The sequence below is a fragment of the Mesoplodon mirus genome (assembly GCF_964341445.2).
Source record: "Mesoplodon mirus genome assembly, chromosome: 10".
Taxonomy (NCBI): domain Eukaryota; kingdom Metazoa; phylum Chordata; class Mammalia; order Artiodactyla; family Ziphiidae; genus Mesoplodon; species Mesoplodon mirus.
In genome coordinates, this window is record NC_138986.1 from 89,611,706 (window position 1) to 89,628,842 (window position 17,137).

At 37.9% G+C, this 17,137-nt stretch overlaps 1 protein-coding gene across 47 annotated transcripts in view; it reads left to right on the forward strand.

The window, feature by feature from the left end:
* LOC309811099 (regulating synaptic membrane exocytosis protein 1-like) overlaps positions 1-17,137 on the forward strand; it is a gene marked incomplete at both ends in the record, with an annotated part of 218,126 nt that overhangs the window by 152,982 nt on the left and 48,007 nt on the right. For 23 of the 47 annotated variants that reach the window (XM_082633634.1, XM_082633680.1, XM_082633678.1 and 20 more), the window contains one exon: positions 463-698. The exons of 18 other annotated variants lie outside the window; for them this stretch is intronic. In XM_082633634.1, the coding sequence (XP_082489760.1) occupies positions 463-698 (236 nt within the window). The remainder of the gene's footprint in view (positions 1-462; positions 699-17,137) is intronic. 6 more of the 47 variants (XM_082633637.1, XM_082633638.1, XM_082633679.1 and 3 more) reach the window with 1 other exon arrangement.

Sequence of the window (17,137 nt, forward strand, 5' to 3'; positions counted from 1 at the left end):
GAGAGAAACAAGAACAAACACTGGTTTCATTTTTTAAACCGTGTCGTGTGGCAAATTAAGAGTATCCGTTTTGAACAATATTCTTTCCTCAGGAATGTATATGAACTTTTCTCACTGATTGAATTATTTTAGCTTTTCTCTGAAAGTAACAGAGGAATTATTTATAACATTGGTCAGTAACACCTCCCCGTCTGTAGCCTCGGTTGCAATTCTTTTTACTATCTTCAAAGAGTTTATAGATGATGCTGCCTTGAAATGCTCTTGTTTCAAGGCTCATCTGGTAAATAAATACTGAGGGCGGTGATGTGACCTTAGAATATTCACAGCTGTAGAACTACTACTCAGCCATTTTTTCCCTCTAAAAATTTGCCCGGATTATTTCAAAATAAGTTAGATTGAAAGTTTTGATTATGCTGACCTGTAATTTATGGATGCATATATGTTTTTACTTTGTAAATATAGTTCATTTACCCCTAAAATGCAAGGCAGACGGATGGGGACTTCAGGAAGAGCCATCACCAAGAGCACGAGCATGAGTGGAGAGATGTACACACTGGAGCATAATGATGGCAGTCAGTCGGACACAGCTGTGGGCACTGTTGGAACAGGTGGGAAGAAAAGGAGGTCCAGCCTGAGTGCCAAAGTGGTTGCCATCGTGACTCGAAGGAGCAGAAGCACATCCCAACTAAGCCAAACAGGTGAGTGAAGTGAATTCAACTTACACATCTCAAGTTCTCGCTGGAGAGACAAATGTCGACCTTCATGCTATGGCTTGGGATGGGATTGTACAGTGTATTGATTCTTCTTTACAAAGAACGTTTGTTTCTCTGTTTCTGGAAACCTGTTCCGTGTGTGTGTGTGTGTGTTTTTTTTTTTTTTCTGTACAGCTGTCTAAAAAAGTATCATTTGTCAATCCCTGAAGTGGTCAGGTATTTTGTGAAAAAAAAAAATAAAGCCATGTTTACAAATATGCAAGGAAATGCAAAGAAATATTAAAGAACCAAATTGATTGAAATACAAGAAAAGCAACAGGATTCTCCTTTTCAAAATGTTCCATAAGACAATTACTTCTAATTTAGGCTATCTCCATATTGTTTTAGAAAAGAAGGTCAGTTGTGCAACTCGAAATACAGTCTTCAGGGGGCTGTGTGAATGTAATAATTGAACTGTGACTGTTCTATTTTCAATGCAAGTAAAAACCCAGCAGTTATTTTTACTTTACAAAAATGGGTCAGTGGATTCATGCAAAGAATAATGTCAATACACATTTGAGTTTCAAACATTTTCTACTGCTTATAAATCTTAAAAGCTTTATATCCTCAAGGTATGTAGAAAGAAGCAAACAGAAGGGAGGATGATTATTTGTGTATTATCAAATACAAAAAACTGCCTAAAATTATATAACATTTGATCATACATGTTAGATAATTCATTACTAGGCTTAGCACTACGGAAAATTGAAGGTAAGTGAAATATTGAACTGATTTAAATTGTCAGCACCTGTTTCTCTTGCCATAATCTTAGTTCCGTTTATTGTTCCTTAAGAGCGAAAGTCTTGCACAAAAGTTAATTAGGCTAAAAAACTTCCATGAAATCCTTTTTATAGTTAACTTGGCATCCTGGAAAGTATTTTTTTTTTGAATTTTACAATTTTATTTTTTTATACATCAGATTCTTATTAGTCATCCATTTTATCCATATTAGTGTATACATGTCAATCCCAATCTCCCAGTTCATCCCACCACCACCACCACCCCACCACTTTCCCGCTTGGTGTCCGTACATTTGTTCTCTACATCTGTGTCTCTATTTCTGCCCTGCAAACTGGTTCATCTTTTATATGCATTAATATACGATATTTGTTTTTCTCTTTCTGACTTACTTCACTGTGTATGACAGTCTCTAGATCCATCCACATCTCTACAAATGACCCAATTTGATTCCTTTTTATGGCTGAGTAATATTCCATTGTATATATATATACCATATCTTCTTTATCCGTTCATCTGTCGATGGGCATTTAGGTTGCTTCCATGACCTGGCTATTGTAAATAGTGCTGCAATGAATATTGGGGTGCATGTGTCTTTTTGAATTATGGTTTTCTCTGGGTATATGCCCAGTAGTGGGATTGCTGGGTCATATGGTAATTCTATTTTTAGTTTTTAAGGAACCTCTGTACTGTTCTCCATAGTGGCTGTATCAATTTACATTCCTACCAATAGTGCAAGAGGGTTCCCTTTGCTCCACACCCTCTCCAGCATTTGTTGTTTGTAGATTTTCTGATGATGCCCATTCTAACTGGTGTGAGGTGATACCTCATTGTATTTTCATTTGCATTTCTCTAATAATTAGTGATGCTGAGCACCTTTTCATGTGCTTCTTGGCCATCTGTATGTCTTCTTTGGAGAAATGTCTCTTTAGGTCTTCTGCCCATTTTTGGATTGGGTTGTTTGGTTTTTTAATATTGAGCTGCATGAGCTGTTTATATATTTTGGAGATTAATCCTTTGTCCATTGATTTGTTTGCAAATATTTTCTCCCATTCTGAGGGTTGTCTTTTCATCTTGTTTGTAGTTTCCTTTGCTTTGCAAAAGCTTTTAAGTTTCATTAGGTCCCATTTGTTTATTTTTCATTTTATTTCCATTACTCTAGGAGGTGGATCAAAAAAGATCTTGCTGTGATTTATGTCAAAGAGTGTTCTTCCTATGTTTTCCTCTTCCTATGTTTTCCTCTTCCTATGTTTTATAGTGTCCGGTCTTACATTTAGGTCTCTAATCTATTTTGAGTTTATTTTTGTGTATGGTGTTAGGGAGTGTTCTAATTTCATTCTTTTACATGTAGCTGTCCAGTTTTCCCAGCACCACTTATTGAAGGGACTGGAAGGTATGTATTTTAAATGATGCCTTCTACTGGGCAAAGTGACAAATAAATTAGAGACAGGGAATTTTGAGCCATTCAAAAATTGAACTAGTGGACACAGCTGTTTATCAAAACAGAGGTTTGTCTCTCGGAAAATCACAGGATTAGAATGGCCCTCGATTAGCCAGCATTTCTGGTGGTAATTCCTCTCCACTATCTCATGAGGATGAGCTGTTCATTGTGAAGGGGAATCATGTGTCTTCCTTGGGCTCAGGTTTCTTCCTTAGGAGTAGGAGTTGTTTTTCATTTCTTTTACTTGTTTTGTTTTTGACGGTGGTGCTTCTTGGTTTGTAATGTTCGTGCAATACATGATGCTTTCCAGTGTGGGGTGTGGATGGACTTTCACCACCAGATTTCAGATTACTTTATCACTTGGATGATATGGAAATTCTCTTTGATGTCCTTTTAGGGAGCCAGGGATTCCTGCAGGTTCGGGGATGGCTTATCTTCTTCCCCAGCCTCCACAGCCTGTCTCTTCTCATTTTCCCTGATAGTTAATTCCTTCTCTATCCTTCCCTGGTTGAGTAGAATTACATTTTCTTAGAATAAAGCACAGCAATAATTAAACATAAGAACTATACCTGAGGCACAGCTTTGTAGGTAATAGATTCAAATGATTGTCATTGAAACACTCAGCCCCTTTTCTTTGTTAGTTTAAATTTTATTCCAGTTACAGGCAATGCTGAATTTCGAATAATACCTACCTTCCCAAAAGTTGCATTCTTAGTAACGTGCATGGAATACCCCACTTGCAAAGATTAGGTTGCAATGTACAGGAGCAAAAAGGATTACAAAGCCAAGATAACAAAATAGTTCTAGCCCAACATGACTCAAGGAATAAACTCTGACTTGCTCTCTGGGGCTCAGCTTGCCTGTTTATTGGGTGGATTGGACTGAAAGTCCTCCTCTGAACTTGCCAGATATAAGAGTTTACGTTTCTCTTTCTACATCATAATTGTACCTTTTATTTGGTAACCTGTGTTCTCATTCTTCTTGATCTTCCCAAAGCAAGTGACCAATGGTGACAAACCTCAGTTATCACTGCTCTTTATTTCACTGGATGCCCTGGTTTTTCTCCCTATTCCTTCTACTACAAGTGATGTTTCCCTCTTTATCAATGATTATATGTCCTCTCTCCTGTGAAGAGTCATGAAAATTCAGAATTCTCATTCTAAGAAATCTTGTTTTTTATTACTTCAGCTTTTTCATGTGATCATCACATCTGTATTCTAATTCGTCCTCACCCAAGTAATATTCCTTAATTTTAATTTCCTATAAGAAAGGCTCTTGGATGGCCTACTTTAAACAAGCGTAGCACTGTCACAAATCTGAATTTCCAGCCCTTCCTTTCAGTAATACCACAGTTTTTATAGTTATAAACCCTTAGAAGAGTTTTCTACTTTAAAAAATTTTCAGTCAACTCTCTCTTCCCCAGGTCCATCATCCCAGAGAAAACTATGTGCTATTTGTCCAATTTTAAGAAACACTAATATAATTGATTTAAATGTCTTTAGTGTGAAGTGAATCCATTAATCACAAACTGGTGAGGCTTTTCAGGGGGTCTTCTAAATGCATGGATAATTAAGACAGATTTTTAAAATTTATTTTATTGGAGTATAGTTGATTTACAAAGTTGTGTTAATTTCTGCTGTACAACAAAATGATTGTTTTTATATATGTATGTATATTATATATTCTTTTTCATATTTTTTTCCATTTGGTTTATCACAGGATATTGAATATAGTTCCCTGTGTTATACAGTAGGACCTTGTTTTTTATCCATCTTATATATAATAGTTTGCATCTTCTAGCCCCAAACTTCTAATCCATCCCTCCCCCACCCTCCCCTTGGTAACCACAGGTCTGTTCTCTGTGTCTGACTCTGTTCCTTTTCTTGTAGATAAGTTCGTTTGTGTTATATTTTAGATTCCACATGTAAGTTATATCATATGGTATTTGTCTTGCTCTGACTTACTTCACTTAGTGTGATCATTTCTAAGTCCCACCATGTTGCTGCAAATGGCATTATTTCATTTTCTTTTATGGCTAATATTCCATTGTGTATATGTACCACATCTTCTTTATCCATTTAACTGAGATAGATTTTCTAATGGTGTCAATTAATCAAAGATTGGGAAGAGGCGAACAGCATTGCTTATCTATTAAAACAAGCTGAGTGTTCTATGGAATAGCATGTATTATGTTTAATGTAAATTTTACTTGTGCTTAATGTAAAAAAAGACTTTAACTAAAGGCTTCTTCAGCGGTGAGTCTCGGATCCACCCCATGCGCCCTGGATAATGGGCTCTGTCTCCTCTGCCACACAGATGATAGATAATCAGGAAAACAAGAAGCATTTAGAAATAATGTTTAACCAGCTCTGTTTAGAATGGGAGATTTCAAGCACATCGGTTTTCTGTTTTTGTTTTCACATAGCCACAAGTTTGCTCACAGAGTATATTTGATTCTTTGTTCAAAATAATAAGTAAAATTTATTTCCAAAACCTGAAAAGCATAGCAAACTGTATATACAGATATATTTATATAGTAAATTACATATGTGATATAAAAATGTATAAAATTTACCTTGCTTTTCTATGTAATTTGTTGTGTGCTTCAATATATTTACTGTGCTTTTCAATTATATATAATTATTTATGTGGAATATTCCAAGTATAAATAACATTAATATTTTAAAGTCACCTTTACCACAGTATTTATTCATAATGAAAGTAGGAATAAATTTGTTAATATACTTTTTAACTAGGAGAGTGACAGAAACAGGAAAGTTTCCAAAAATACTACTGCTAGTAAATGGCTTCAAGCAATCAAGCACATAACTCAAAACCTCTTCAGTACACAGCTACTGAATTAGATTGAAAAGGGTGTGAGGTATGGAAGGAAAGGGAAATTTTAAGAAAAAGCTCCTGATCCAGGAGCTTCTTGGGACTGAATGAAGCTCTGGGTAAACGTAGGGCCAGGCTTTAGGATGTGAGGGAGGTTTTAGCCTTTGTAGGTTTAGATGCCCGGCCTGTATAGTGTGAGGTTTGCTCACTATGAATGAAGGCTTTACTGAGAACAATCACCCCTACATACACCCTTGTAACTACCTACAAGTAAAGATAATTATGATAATAAGTATCATAAGAATGATAAGTATTCATGTGTCTAAGTGACTAAAACCAATAGATTTGCATTTCTAGAGCTGTTTCCATGTACCCCTAAGTTATACGTGTACACGTTTGTGTGTATAACTTCCCTCCATGTTTGATCACAAAAAATTCGTGATTAGAACTTTCAGCTTTATTGAAGAAAACACCTATAAATGTAAAAGCATCATTGGCACTATGGACTAGAAATTATTTCATTTACTTTATCTCATACTGTTGAAGAACTCTATCTCCAGGATTATACCAGGGACAGTGGGTGTTTCAAGATTAGAAATATCGCCCCGATGGAAAGAAATCATTCACACTTGAAATAAACAAGAATCAAAGAACTAAATAAGAAAATGTAAAGCCAAATGCCAAACATAATAAAACCCGGTGTACCAAAGGAAGTGGGAAGACAAATTGGTCAAAGGTCTAAATTTCCCAGGATAAGAACACATGCAGAACTGAGAGCTAACTGTAGCCTAACCATTTAATATAATTATTATTTATTGTATCATTAGCAGCTGATGATACTTTGTTATGTAGATTAATATCATTTTTTCCTACATACTGGCAGGATTTGGGTAGTTATGCACTGATTAAATTATGGAAAATGTTGCAGGACTCTGTTATACTGTCAAATAATTAAGAGTCAATTATCATGTACTAAGAACATACTAAAAAATCACTTCTAAAAAAATACTAAAAGAATATTTAAGAATAGATATTTTGTGCCTTTCCAACATTTCCCTGCATCCACATTTCTTTTTCCCCTGTCCAAATCCTTTCCTTCAAGACCTGCTCAAGATCCTCTAAGTCATCCCCTGTTATTTCAAGATTTTTTAGTGTCTCTTTTTCCTCTGAATTCCTATAGATCCTGACTTCACTGTCAACTTGCTGCAAACACAGACATTTTGGGGCCACTCCCATGAGGAAAATAGTAAGGTTATAATGGTTAAGGAATAATATCCCACATGGACACAGATTAAAAAAAAAATTTCAGTGACTTGAAAATGATTCAGAGTCCCTCTGAGTAGAGGAATCTGAGTGTATATGTAAAAATACCTTCCAGCCATGTTACCTTTCTGGTATATTCTTCCTCTTGTCCTGTGTTACACCAGGGTGTGTGTAGCAGGGCCCAGGTCCCTCCAGGCTCCACCTAGAGGCCCAGCTAAGCCTTCTTCTGCCCTCCTGATCTGGCACATTTAGCATCATCTGTTCTAGGGTTTAGGCATTTACAAAAGACTGAAGATTTACTGGTGCCTTCCTGCTGCCCTGTTTTCCTGCAGGAATCCCTGAATCAGGGAAGCATAAAATAATTTCGTGGAAATTATTAAGAGGCTAATAATTTTGTGGAAAGGAGAAAAACACAAATAGGTATTTCCATAAATTTTCAACCCAGCCTATGAACACAGTTTGACTCAAGCAAAGGTGTATGAAAGGGCTGTCATGGTAAATCCATTTAGGAAAAAAGGTTGGGGTCAGGTCTTAAAAGCCCTGTAAGGGACTCTGCTCAGTATTTGTTGGAGAACTTTTAATGGAGAGGATAGAAGAAAGGAAGCTGTGTTCCTAGAAGCTCAAGTGGAAGCAAGATGTGCAAAATCGGTGAGGAAGCAGAAAGGTCAGAGTGAGGCTAATGGATGAAATGAAAAACTGTGATGTGGGTGGAGAAGGAACCATGGAGGTGGACATGGATGAGCTTATTCAGGAAAAGGGGAGGGGGCTGAATGAAGAGAGGATAAAGTGAGATGCCCAGGAATTCGGGAATAACTGCTGAGGGAATGGGAGGGCAGGGTGCAGGTCCAGGGAAAGAGGGAGTGAGCAGAGAGGCACAGAAACAGATCCAAGGGGGGAAAGGATTTCCCAGAATGGCTGCCTAATCCACAGAAAGACGGAAGAGGCCAGGGAGTGGAATAAGACCACTGGATGTGGGGTCAGAAGCGTTGCCCCTGACATCAGTCTGCCTGGAGCAGTGAGGAAGGATGGGTGTGCCTCAGTGTAGAAGGACCCACCAGGGGTGGAGCCTGTTCCTCTCTCCATTCGGTCCTCATTCCACCTGGGACCATTGTCTCAGAGACTTGGGATGAGACTCATGTCCTGGGTGGGAGCCCAAGAGGATGGGGCTGGAGGGTCTGCAATGAGATAGAGTGAGGGCTCCCCCACCACCTTATTCAGATGGATGGGGCTGGGAAGATGCCTAGACAGACAGATATGAACGTGTCTTCAGAAAGCGTTCAAAGGAAAGAGCTCAATATGAACAGTCTGTCTTTCATTCATTCTACCAGCATTTCTTAAGTATTTTTCATGTACCAGACTCTGTAATTGAGGGGGTATTAGGGGTAAATAAGGGGTGGGGCTGTGTGTGCACACTTGTGTGTCTCAGAACAAAGGGGATCTGAGTGTTCTTCCGGGATGACTGTGGAAGGAGCACCTCTAGGTGAAGAGATGGAAAGATACAAGATACAATACAAAGAAGTTTAAGGAACGGAGCAAAATCCCAGAGAGCAAAGGAGTTAACTTAAGGACGCAAGGTTATTCTTGGAGAGAGGGAAAGACGGTTCTTTCCCTGAGTTGATAGAAAAGAGGACATGTTGAGATCCAGAGGCACATTGCAGTGGAGTCCTGGAGCCGAGTGAGTGCGTGTGAGGGCGATGTGGATGGGGAGAGAGGATGCAGGATGAAGAAGAACGTGGTAAGACATCCACTGGTGTGGATTAAAGTACAGCCGAGCCACGTCCACGTTCCACCTGAGTTTGGATGATGCAAAATCTCTGAAAGTAGCTTTAGGAACACCTACTGGGGTCAGTGTCACCCCTGCAGGTGTCTGGTTCATCTTGTCTGTTCTTATGTCTTTCAAGTCATTCCCCAAGTTTCTGCATCTCTAAGTCCTCCCAGGATTTCTGAGATCATCGTGGAGTCTTTGAGATCATGGATTCTGAGATGAGATTTGGTTCGATCTAGACCCCTTGAGCTCATGTTGGAAGTTCACCTGTCTGGAGCTGCCGTCTACTCCTTACCTTGACCCTTTCCATTGTGAAATTTAGTCTCCTTGCAGGAAATGAAAGCCCTGCCTGTTCTCTTATCTATTGTTATTCCCCCTTCCCAAGGCAGCCAGCAGATCTTTTTCTTACTCTTACTCAGAATATGGGTCTAAAAGACATTTATTTTTTTGCTTTGGCAATTTATCTCAAGGAAATTAATTATTTCACTTTAGTCATGGGGATGAAACATTTCAGAAGGGCCATAGAGTGTTGAAAACTATATAGATAGAGTTCATTATCCTACAAGATTATATAGGCAAAAACATAAGCATTCTAAGGAGTTTTAGCTAGACTTATGTATATTTGATTTCAAAATAGCTTAATAAGAGTTAATGAATTTCCAAGGCATATCTCTAACTTTTCAAGATGAAATCACAAATAGAAACTAACAAAAATGCCCTTGTTCCACTGTCAAGAATAGAATAATATACATAAAACTCTGACTGTAACCCACTTATACCTAAAGGGATAGTGCTTGAATAAGCTAATTTTCCCATGAGTTCAAGACATTATTTTTAAATTTACATTGTCCTTAAGCAGTAGTCATTTCAAGAAAATGTCCAAGATTTTAAATCCTCTTCTGCTCATCTTTTTTCAGTTTTCTTCCTCAAAGTCTCACAGTTAAGGCAAGTCAGAAAATAAGCCAAGTGAGCACCAGCTTGGACCTCGTACCTTCTTTACCTTGAGAAAATGATTGTCTTAATTTGCCTTAGGACTTGTTTTTAATCTTTCCAACCAATCCAATTTACCAAAATGTTCTATGTATTTTAAATCTAGTGCTTCTTTGTGCAGGCTCTCTGCCTGTTCCTTTGCGCAAGTAATTGTACAGCTTGCGGGAAGGGGGGTTACAGTGATCTTTTTGATCATTCGAAGAAAAGTTTTCTTGCCTCCATTGATTTTAACAACGGAAGCAAAACATTTTTACAAAGGATGGGTGCCCCCCAAAAGTTGCAGAAACTGAAAGCTACCGTGGATGAAAATCTTCTGAAATTGAAGTTCCTTGTCTGTGCCTCATTTATTTGATTCATTTAATAGCACAAGGAAAACATTCTGAGGAACATCATGTTTCATGTTCTTTGTTTCCTGAACGCACAATTGTGCTGCCAGAAGTGATTCTCGAGTCTGCAAAACCATCAAATGAATGTAAGCATGGGTTCTTTTATTTACCATTGCTGTCTGGCTTAGGAATTCACTACTGTTAATAGAGATTTAATGCAGCTAAAATAACTCATCTGCTCAAGAGATGCCCTAATAAGGATTAGTATTTTCAAACATACGCCAGCTGCTCTATTTTTGCTCTTTTGCTTGCTCTGAACTATAAATTTTGAATGTGGCTACTATGTAGGTAGACTTTTAGTTTGGTTTGGTGGAAAAAAAATTATTTGAGTGGAATTCATTTTTATAATTAATTTGGATTTTAGGATTTGGAGGAAGAAAGGAAACACATCTATTAAGTGACTTCAAAGCACAATACTGAGTATTCAAATAATTATATATGGTGATAATTCTTGTTAGCTGTACTAAGATAATGTTTAAGCATGAGATCAATTTCAGAATGGGTGTCATAAAACACCTCAGGTAGCTTAAATGTAACAAGAAGTGTGTCTGATGATTCTTCCAGCAGATGACCAATTTCAGTGCATCTTTGTTTAATGAAGACTGGTTTTCAATAAAGATTTTTTGGTTGATTTCTTTTACTAATGATTTTTCCAGAGTTTTAAAAGCAGAAGAGTAAAAATAAGATCCATCAAACTCCTGTAATACCACCACTTATTGCAAATTCACTGGGAAAATATTAGTATATTATTAACTAATCTTTTTATGCATTGTTGCTATTAATATTGATAAAACCATCAACAATCAAAACTATTATTTATTAATCACCATCTGCCAGCTGGTGTTTTAATTATTTTGCATGTATTAATTTCTCTAGTTCTCAAAACACAGCCATGAGGCACTATTGTTAATATGATTGTCACTTTACAGGTTCCATGACTCGTCAGATAACACACAACCCTTAGAATTCAAGTAGAACTTATGTTTGTAACCACTTCACTGTAATCTCATTCAACTGCATGGACACACAGAGAGATACCTTTCTTAGGTAGCTTTTTAAAACAATCGTAGGTTCATAATCTTTCATTTTGTCCTCTGATAATTTTTTTTTTTTTACTTTTAAAAAGCATGTATATGGGCTTCCCTGGTGGCACAGTGGTTGAGAGTCCTCCTGCCGATGCAGGGGACATGGGTTCGTGCCCCAGTCCGGGAGGATCCCACATGCCACAGAGCGGCTGGGCCCATGAGCCATGGCTGCTGGGCCTGCACGTCCGGAGCCTGTGCTCCGCAATGGGAGAAGCCACAACAGTGAGAGGCCCACATACTGCCAAAAAAAAAAAAAAAAAAAAAAAAAAAGCATGTATATAGGACGACCACTTAGGACATCATTGCAGAAGGCTTGTCCAGAGTGGATTTGGAAAAAGGTGGATGAGTATAAAATGAATCACAGTGTTTTGTATCCAGGGGTCATGGGGAGGGGATTTCAGAGATAAGAGTGTGTGATGTTGCCCTTTACTGAGAGAGCAATTGCCAGGAAAGGATGTTATTTGTCACTTCTGGCCAGCTTGCAGTGGGGACAGTGGTTGGAAAGGTTTTTTAGGCAATTGGAGATCATCATGGCAAGTGGGGTCAGTGAATTTGCTTAGTAAGGAGGTGCAGAATATGAGGAAAGAAGATCTGGAAAACAAGCAGTGGAGGGTCTTTCTGAGCCTCAGCTTCCCAACTATGAAATGGAACAATAAAGCATACCGACCTCAGAAGGTTGTTGTGAGGATTAAATGAACACGTATGGCAATAGTTTAGCAAAGGACCTGGCGTATGAGAAGGGCTCAGTAATAATAATTAGTGATTTCAATTCATTAATTAATCTGAGAAACCAAATAAAAAAGCAGTAGGTAAGGAATAGTTGTAATGGCATCGCTCATAAGGTGGTGAGTTCTGATTGGCGCTTCCGAAGCTCCTCCTGGCAGGTCCCCCTCTGAGGACCCAGTGAGGTCGTCAGCCCCGCCTCAGGGAACTGCACAGGGTCACACACAGCACACTGTGCACACCCTGGGGTATCTGAGCCGCGTGGGCCTGACCTGCAAGGGCTGCTCCAGGATCTCTTCTCTCTACCTTGTTACCTAGCCCTTTCTATAGGAGGCCTAGGGTCAGCAAACTCTGGCCCAAATCCTGTTGTTTTTTTAATGGCCCTTGAACTAAGCATGATTTTTATGTTTTTTCAAATGGTTGGAAAAAATCACAATATTTTGGGACCCATGCAAATGATATGACATTCAATGTTGGTGTCCATAAATACAGTTTTATTGAAAAACATCCAGGCTCATTCGTGTATGTGTGGTCCATGGCTGCTTTGTTGCTACAAAGGCAGAAACCGTATGGCCCTCACAGCCCAAAATATTAACCCTCTGGTCCTTTAAAGAGAAATTTTCATGACTTTTACGCAGGCCCAGGAATTTAGTGCCTGGAGTACAGAATGCAGTTTGTTCTATTAGAGAACAAGGATCATTCCTGTAGCTCACTAAACACTTGCCCTGCATCTCAGAGGCAGTGGTTAATTTACACTACTCCCAGGAATTTTGTTTTTTTTCCTTATAGAGTTTTTTTTTGTTTGTTTGTTTTTTGGGTTTTTTTGCGGTACGCGGGCCTCTCACTGTTGTGGCCTCTCCCATTGCGGAGCACAAGCTCTGGACATGCAGGCTTAGCGGCCATGGCTCACGGGCCCAGCCGCTCCACAGCATGTGGGATCCTCCTGGACCGGGGCACGAACCCGTGTCCCCTGCATCGGTAGGTGGTCTCTCAACCACTGCGTCACCAGGGAGCCCCCCTTATAGAGTTTTTTTCCTGTAGAGTTTACATCTGTACCATGGACCCATCAATAACATCTCTCATTAGACAAAATGAGTCTCCCAAATGAAGACATATCCCCCCCAAGGATAAGAATCTTCAGCTCTTCAGCCTTGCCCTAAAAATTGATCCCTGACTTAGCTGCTGACACAAAGTAGTAAAAGCACTTTCCCTCAAAAGCACTTCATTTTCCCAGTTGGGAGCTCAGGGACTTTTTTTAATTTCACTGGTGATTACATGCCCAACGTTTAGCGCAAAGCCTGGCCTGGGCACACAAAGATTGTCTGAAATGAATGAAACTTTGGAAAGAGTTTTCTGTGTTCTGTCTCTTTCCTCACAAGCTGCTGAGTCCCCCTCACACTCCAGTCTGAATTATGCCCACCCAGTTTCCCCAAACTGTCCTTGCCAAGGTCACGAAAAGGTCATAGGCCTGAATTTGATTGGAGAACATTTAACTTACAGTATAGGTCACAGGTATTCTGCAGTCATAAACCAAGGAGATGTGTATAATAGAAAAATATTGGTAAAGATGTTTATTTTTTATTTGACATCAGTAAATGATTCTCTCACATTTGTCACTTCATTTCTGGCAATGCTTCAGCCAGGCTTCCCTTCCTTGAGTTCATAAAATACGCCTTAAAGCCTCCTTCTTTGCACCGTTACAGGTGCTGGAAAGTTCTTTTATTTTTCTAATTAATTTTTATTGGACTATAGTTGATTTAAAATGTTGTGTTAGTTTCTGCTGTACAGCAAAGTGAATCAGTTACACATGTACATATATCCACTCTTTTTTAGATTCTTTTCCCATGTAAGTTATTACAGAGTATTGAGTAGAGTTCCCTGTGCTATACAGTAGGTCCCTGTTGGTTATCTATTTATATATAGTAGTGTGTATGTCAATCCCAGTCTCCTAATTTATCCCTCCCCTCTTTCCTCCCCTGGTATCCATAAGTTTGTTTTCTACATCTGTAACTCTATTTCTGTTTTGTAAATAAGTTCATTTGTACCATTTTTTTAGCCTATCAAAATCCTTCTCTGCTTTCAAGCCCTACCCAAATCCCAACTTCCTATCAGGGCTAAAAGTTATCTCTGAACTCCTGTAATACTTCTTTGGTTCTCCTGTGGTGCTGTTTAAATACTTTCTGCCCCATAAGTGTCTGTGGAAGTCTCATCACAAGATGAACTTCAGAGCTACCCCAGGGCAATAATCATGCAGCAGGTATGTTTTGCTCCCACAAAACATACCTGCTGCATGATGCCTGATGCCTTTAATGCAGGAGGATCTTGGTAGACGTTTATTGGATGGACGTGATGTTTGCTCAGTCAGAACATCATACTCAGATGGTGACTAATTGATCCTTTAGCATTGCAGCCTGCTATTTTCAGTGAGTAAATTTCAAAGGCAATTTTTCTTTTATGTTGGGTTTTGTTATTTTTAGGAAATCCATACATCTCTTTTTTAATAAGTAGAAGTGATTTTTCTATTATTTTTCCACTCCCTTTCCCTTTCTTTCTCTTCTTGGCTTATACATCACTTCAGAAGCACCTAGACATACATCCGGATACATTTTACTGGATAATTCCATCTTTTTTGCTTTTAAGTTTTAATCCTTCTATAAACAACAACATATAATTATCATTTGAAGGTTGTTGTGATGGTAACTTCTTTACCTTTACAGTAAAAGTCAAATAAAGTACCATTTTATTAGAAAATTACCAAGAGACAAAAATTTGCATTGATGATTTATAATAACGCTACAGTTTTCAACACCCTCTCGTGTATATCACTTCATTTAATAAAGGTCTGACCATTAACCTTGTGAAAATACTTAGGTAAGAAATATAAAGATGTCCTTTTTTTAGAAAACTGTCTTTCAATGGGGATGGAAACAGAGGATCTTTCTGCATATAATGGACCTACCATAACTACTTTGCAAGTCAGCTAGCAAATTCTTACGTGGAAAATAAAACTTCTAATATTGGGCCAGTACATTGTGATACTTATTATAAAATCATTTACATTGTAAGGATTATTTTCCTTTAACTAAAGAATGTGTACACGCAATGATTAGTCATAGTTGTAGTGAGGCTTAACAGACTTTATACTCTAGGAGTGCATGAGAAATGACAGTCAGTATTACAGACTCAAATTCATTACCTTGGGATGTTTTTGTAAATGGAAATAGCACATTTCTTTAGCTCTTAATTGGAAACTCTAAAACCTCTGATGATTTATCAAATAGTAAGTAAATAATCATATTATACTTAGGAAAGTTTCAAATGAAAAAGGTTATAAATTCTATGTAATAACTAAGTAAATTTGTATTTATAAATAAACATAGCTGCATTGAAACACTTTGCTATTATCTAATGAAGTAGAGGTATATTAATTGGGAAATACAAGCAAATTGAGGAAGATGGTAATATATTTTTATCACTCTGAATTTGAATGTGTAAGAAAGAATCCTTGATCTGCCTCTCTGCATTCTGGAAACTGAAAATCGATGCAAAACTGCTAACAAGGGAGTGTTCTTGAGATGAAAACCTATTGATTGGGAGCCACAGGAAAATACATCCAAGAGTATTTGATTGACTTTCGGTGAGTCAACCTGCTGCTAAAACTGCCAATCTTATTCACAACTTCTACCTCAAGAAATTCACCTAAACAATTATTCAGTTGTTTTTTGAAGGAAAATAAAGAAAACAAAAGAAAGGGGGGGAGGGAGGGCAGGAAGGAGAGAGGGAGGAGGAGAGAGAGAAAAAGAAAAGTCATTTTAAGAAAGATTACATAAAATTTCATGGAGATTCTTGGGTCTTCAGCAAATCATTGACCAATTGACATGTATATTGGAGACCTACAGCAAGATCAGAGTAGGAAAATTTTACCTCCAAAGTAAAAATTTACTTTGAATTTTTCAGCTTTCTATAATGCTTAATAATAATTCTGTCTACTCATGGATTGTTCTTTACTGTTTCTTTCAAAGTAAACACTCAAAAGCATTATGTTTTTGTGGGGAAAACCCATCTACTCACATAGATTATGTGAATAATTTTGAAAATTTAGTCCGAATTTTGTATACAGAAACATGAAAGAATAAAGGCTGAATTCAAACATATTTTAATGTTGCATTAAATGCATTGACCAGGATGATACAGCATTTTTCCCAGAGACGCGTGAATTTAGTCTAAGTGCAATTGCACGTATTGATTTTCCTTTCAAGGTGTATGTGGCCTGAATCCTGGGTCCCTTGGTGAGAGTGCCTGCATCTGAGTGATAATAAGTCGGTGATGACGGGGGTCTGATGACTCCCTCGGCTTCCCCAGACCCCTGCCTGGGCTTTTCAATTTATATTCCACACGTCCTAGATTCTTTGGCCCAGATAGCACAGTCTGAGCCAGAGTGCACATCTTTTCACTCTGTAAATGGCTTCGTAATGCTATTCAAAGTAATGCCAGTTGCTTTATTCTTTTGTTCTGCTTTTATATTTTTAGAGTTGTCGCTCATTGCATACCCTTTAGCTAAGCATTTGAGAAAAGCCTCCACCCTTTAGAACGCTGCACCGAGTATTCTCCCTGGTCCACAAGAAAGGGAAAGCACTTTCCTTGCCCTTGAGTTGTTTACAAGTTCATTCACTAAGTAGTGTATCAACAGGCAAAGGACTGCCCTTTTTATAAAACTTTACAGTTTATAAAGCCTTTCATACTTAGCACCTCATGAGTGCAAACTTACTGAAAGTTTTTAAACTAAGAGCCTGATCATATGAGGAAAGATCAGAAATGCATTAATTGAAGAAGGATTCCTGAAGAAAATGAGTTTTAAAGTGAAAAGTAATATAAATATATGCTCTTCATCCCTCAAGGTTTTCATAAGATTTAATACATTCTTAATTAATTTTCCTTTCTTTCCATCCAGAAAATAACTGTGAGAATTAAATACCATTGCAAGGAGCATAAATATTTTGAATTTTACATACATATCACCTGAAATTTTAATTTGTAAAATAGTCTGTTTTTAGTGGCATACCATCCTAACAGTTGTCTTGTTCATTCTTAGTTATGTCATACTCACTTCCCCAGGGTAAGAAGAAGGCATCATTTTTGTTTTAAGCTTTACCTTTTTT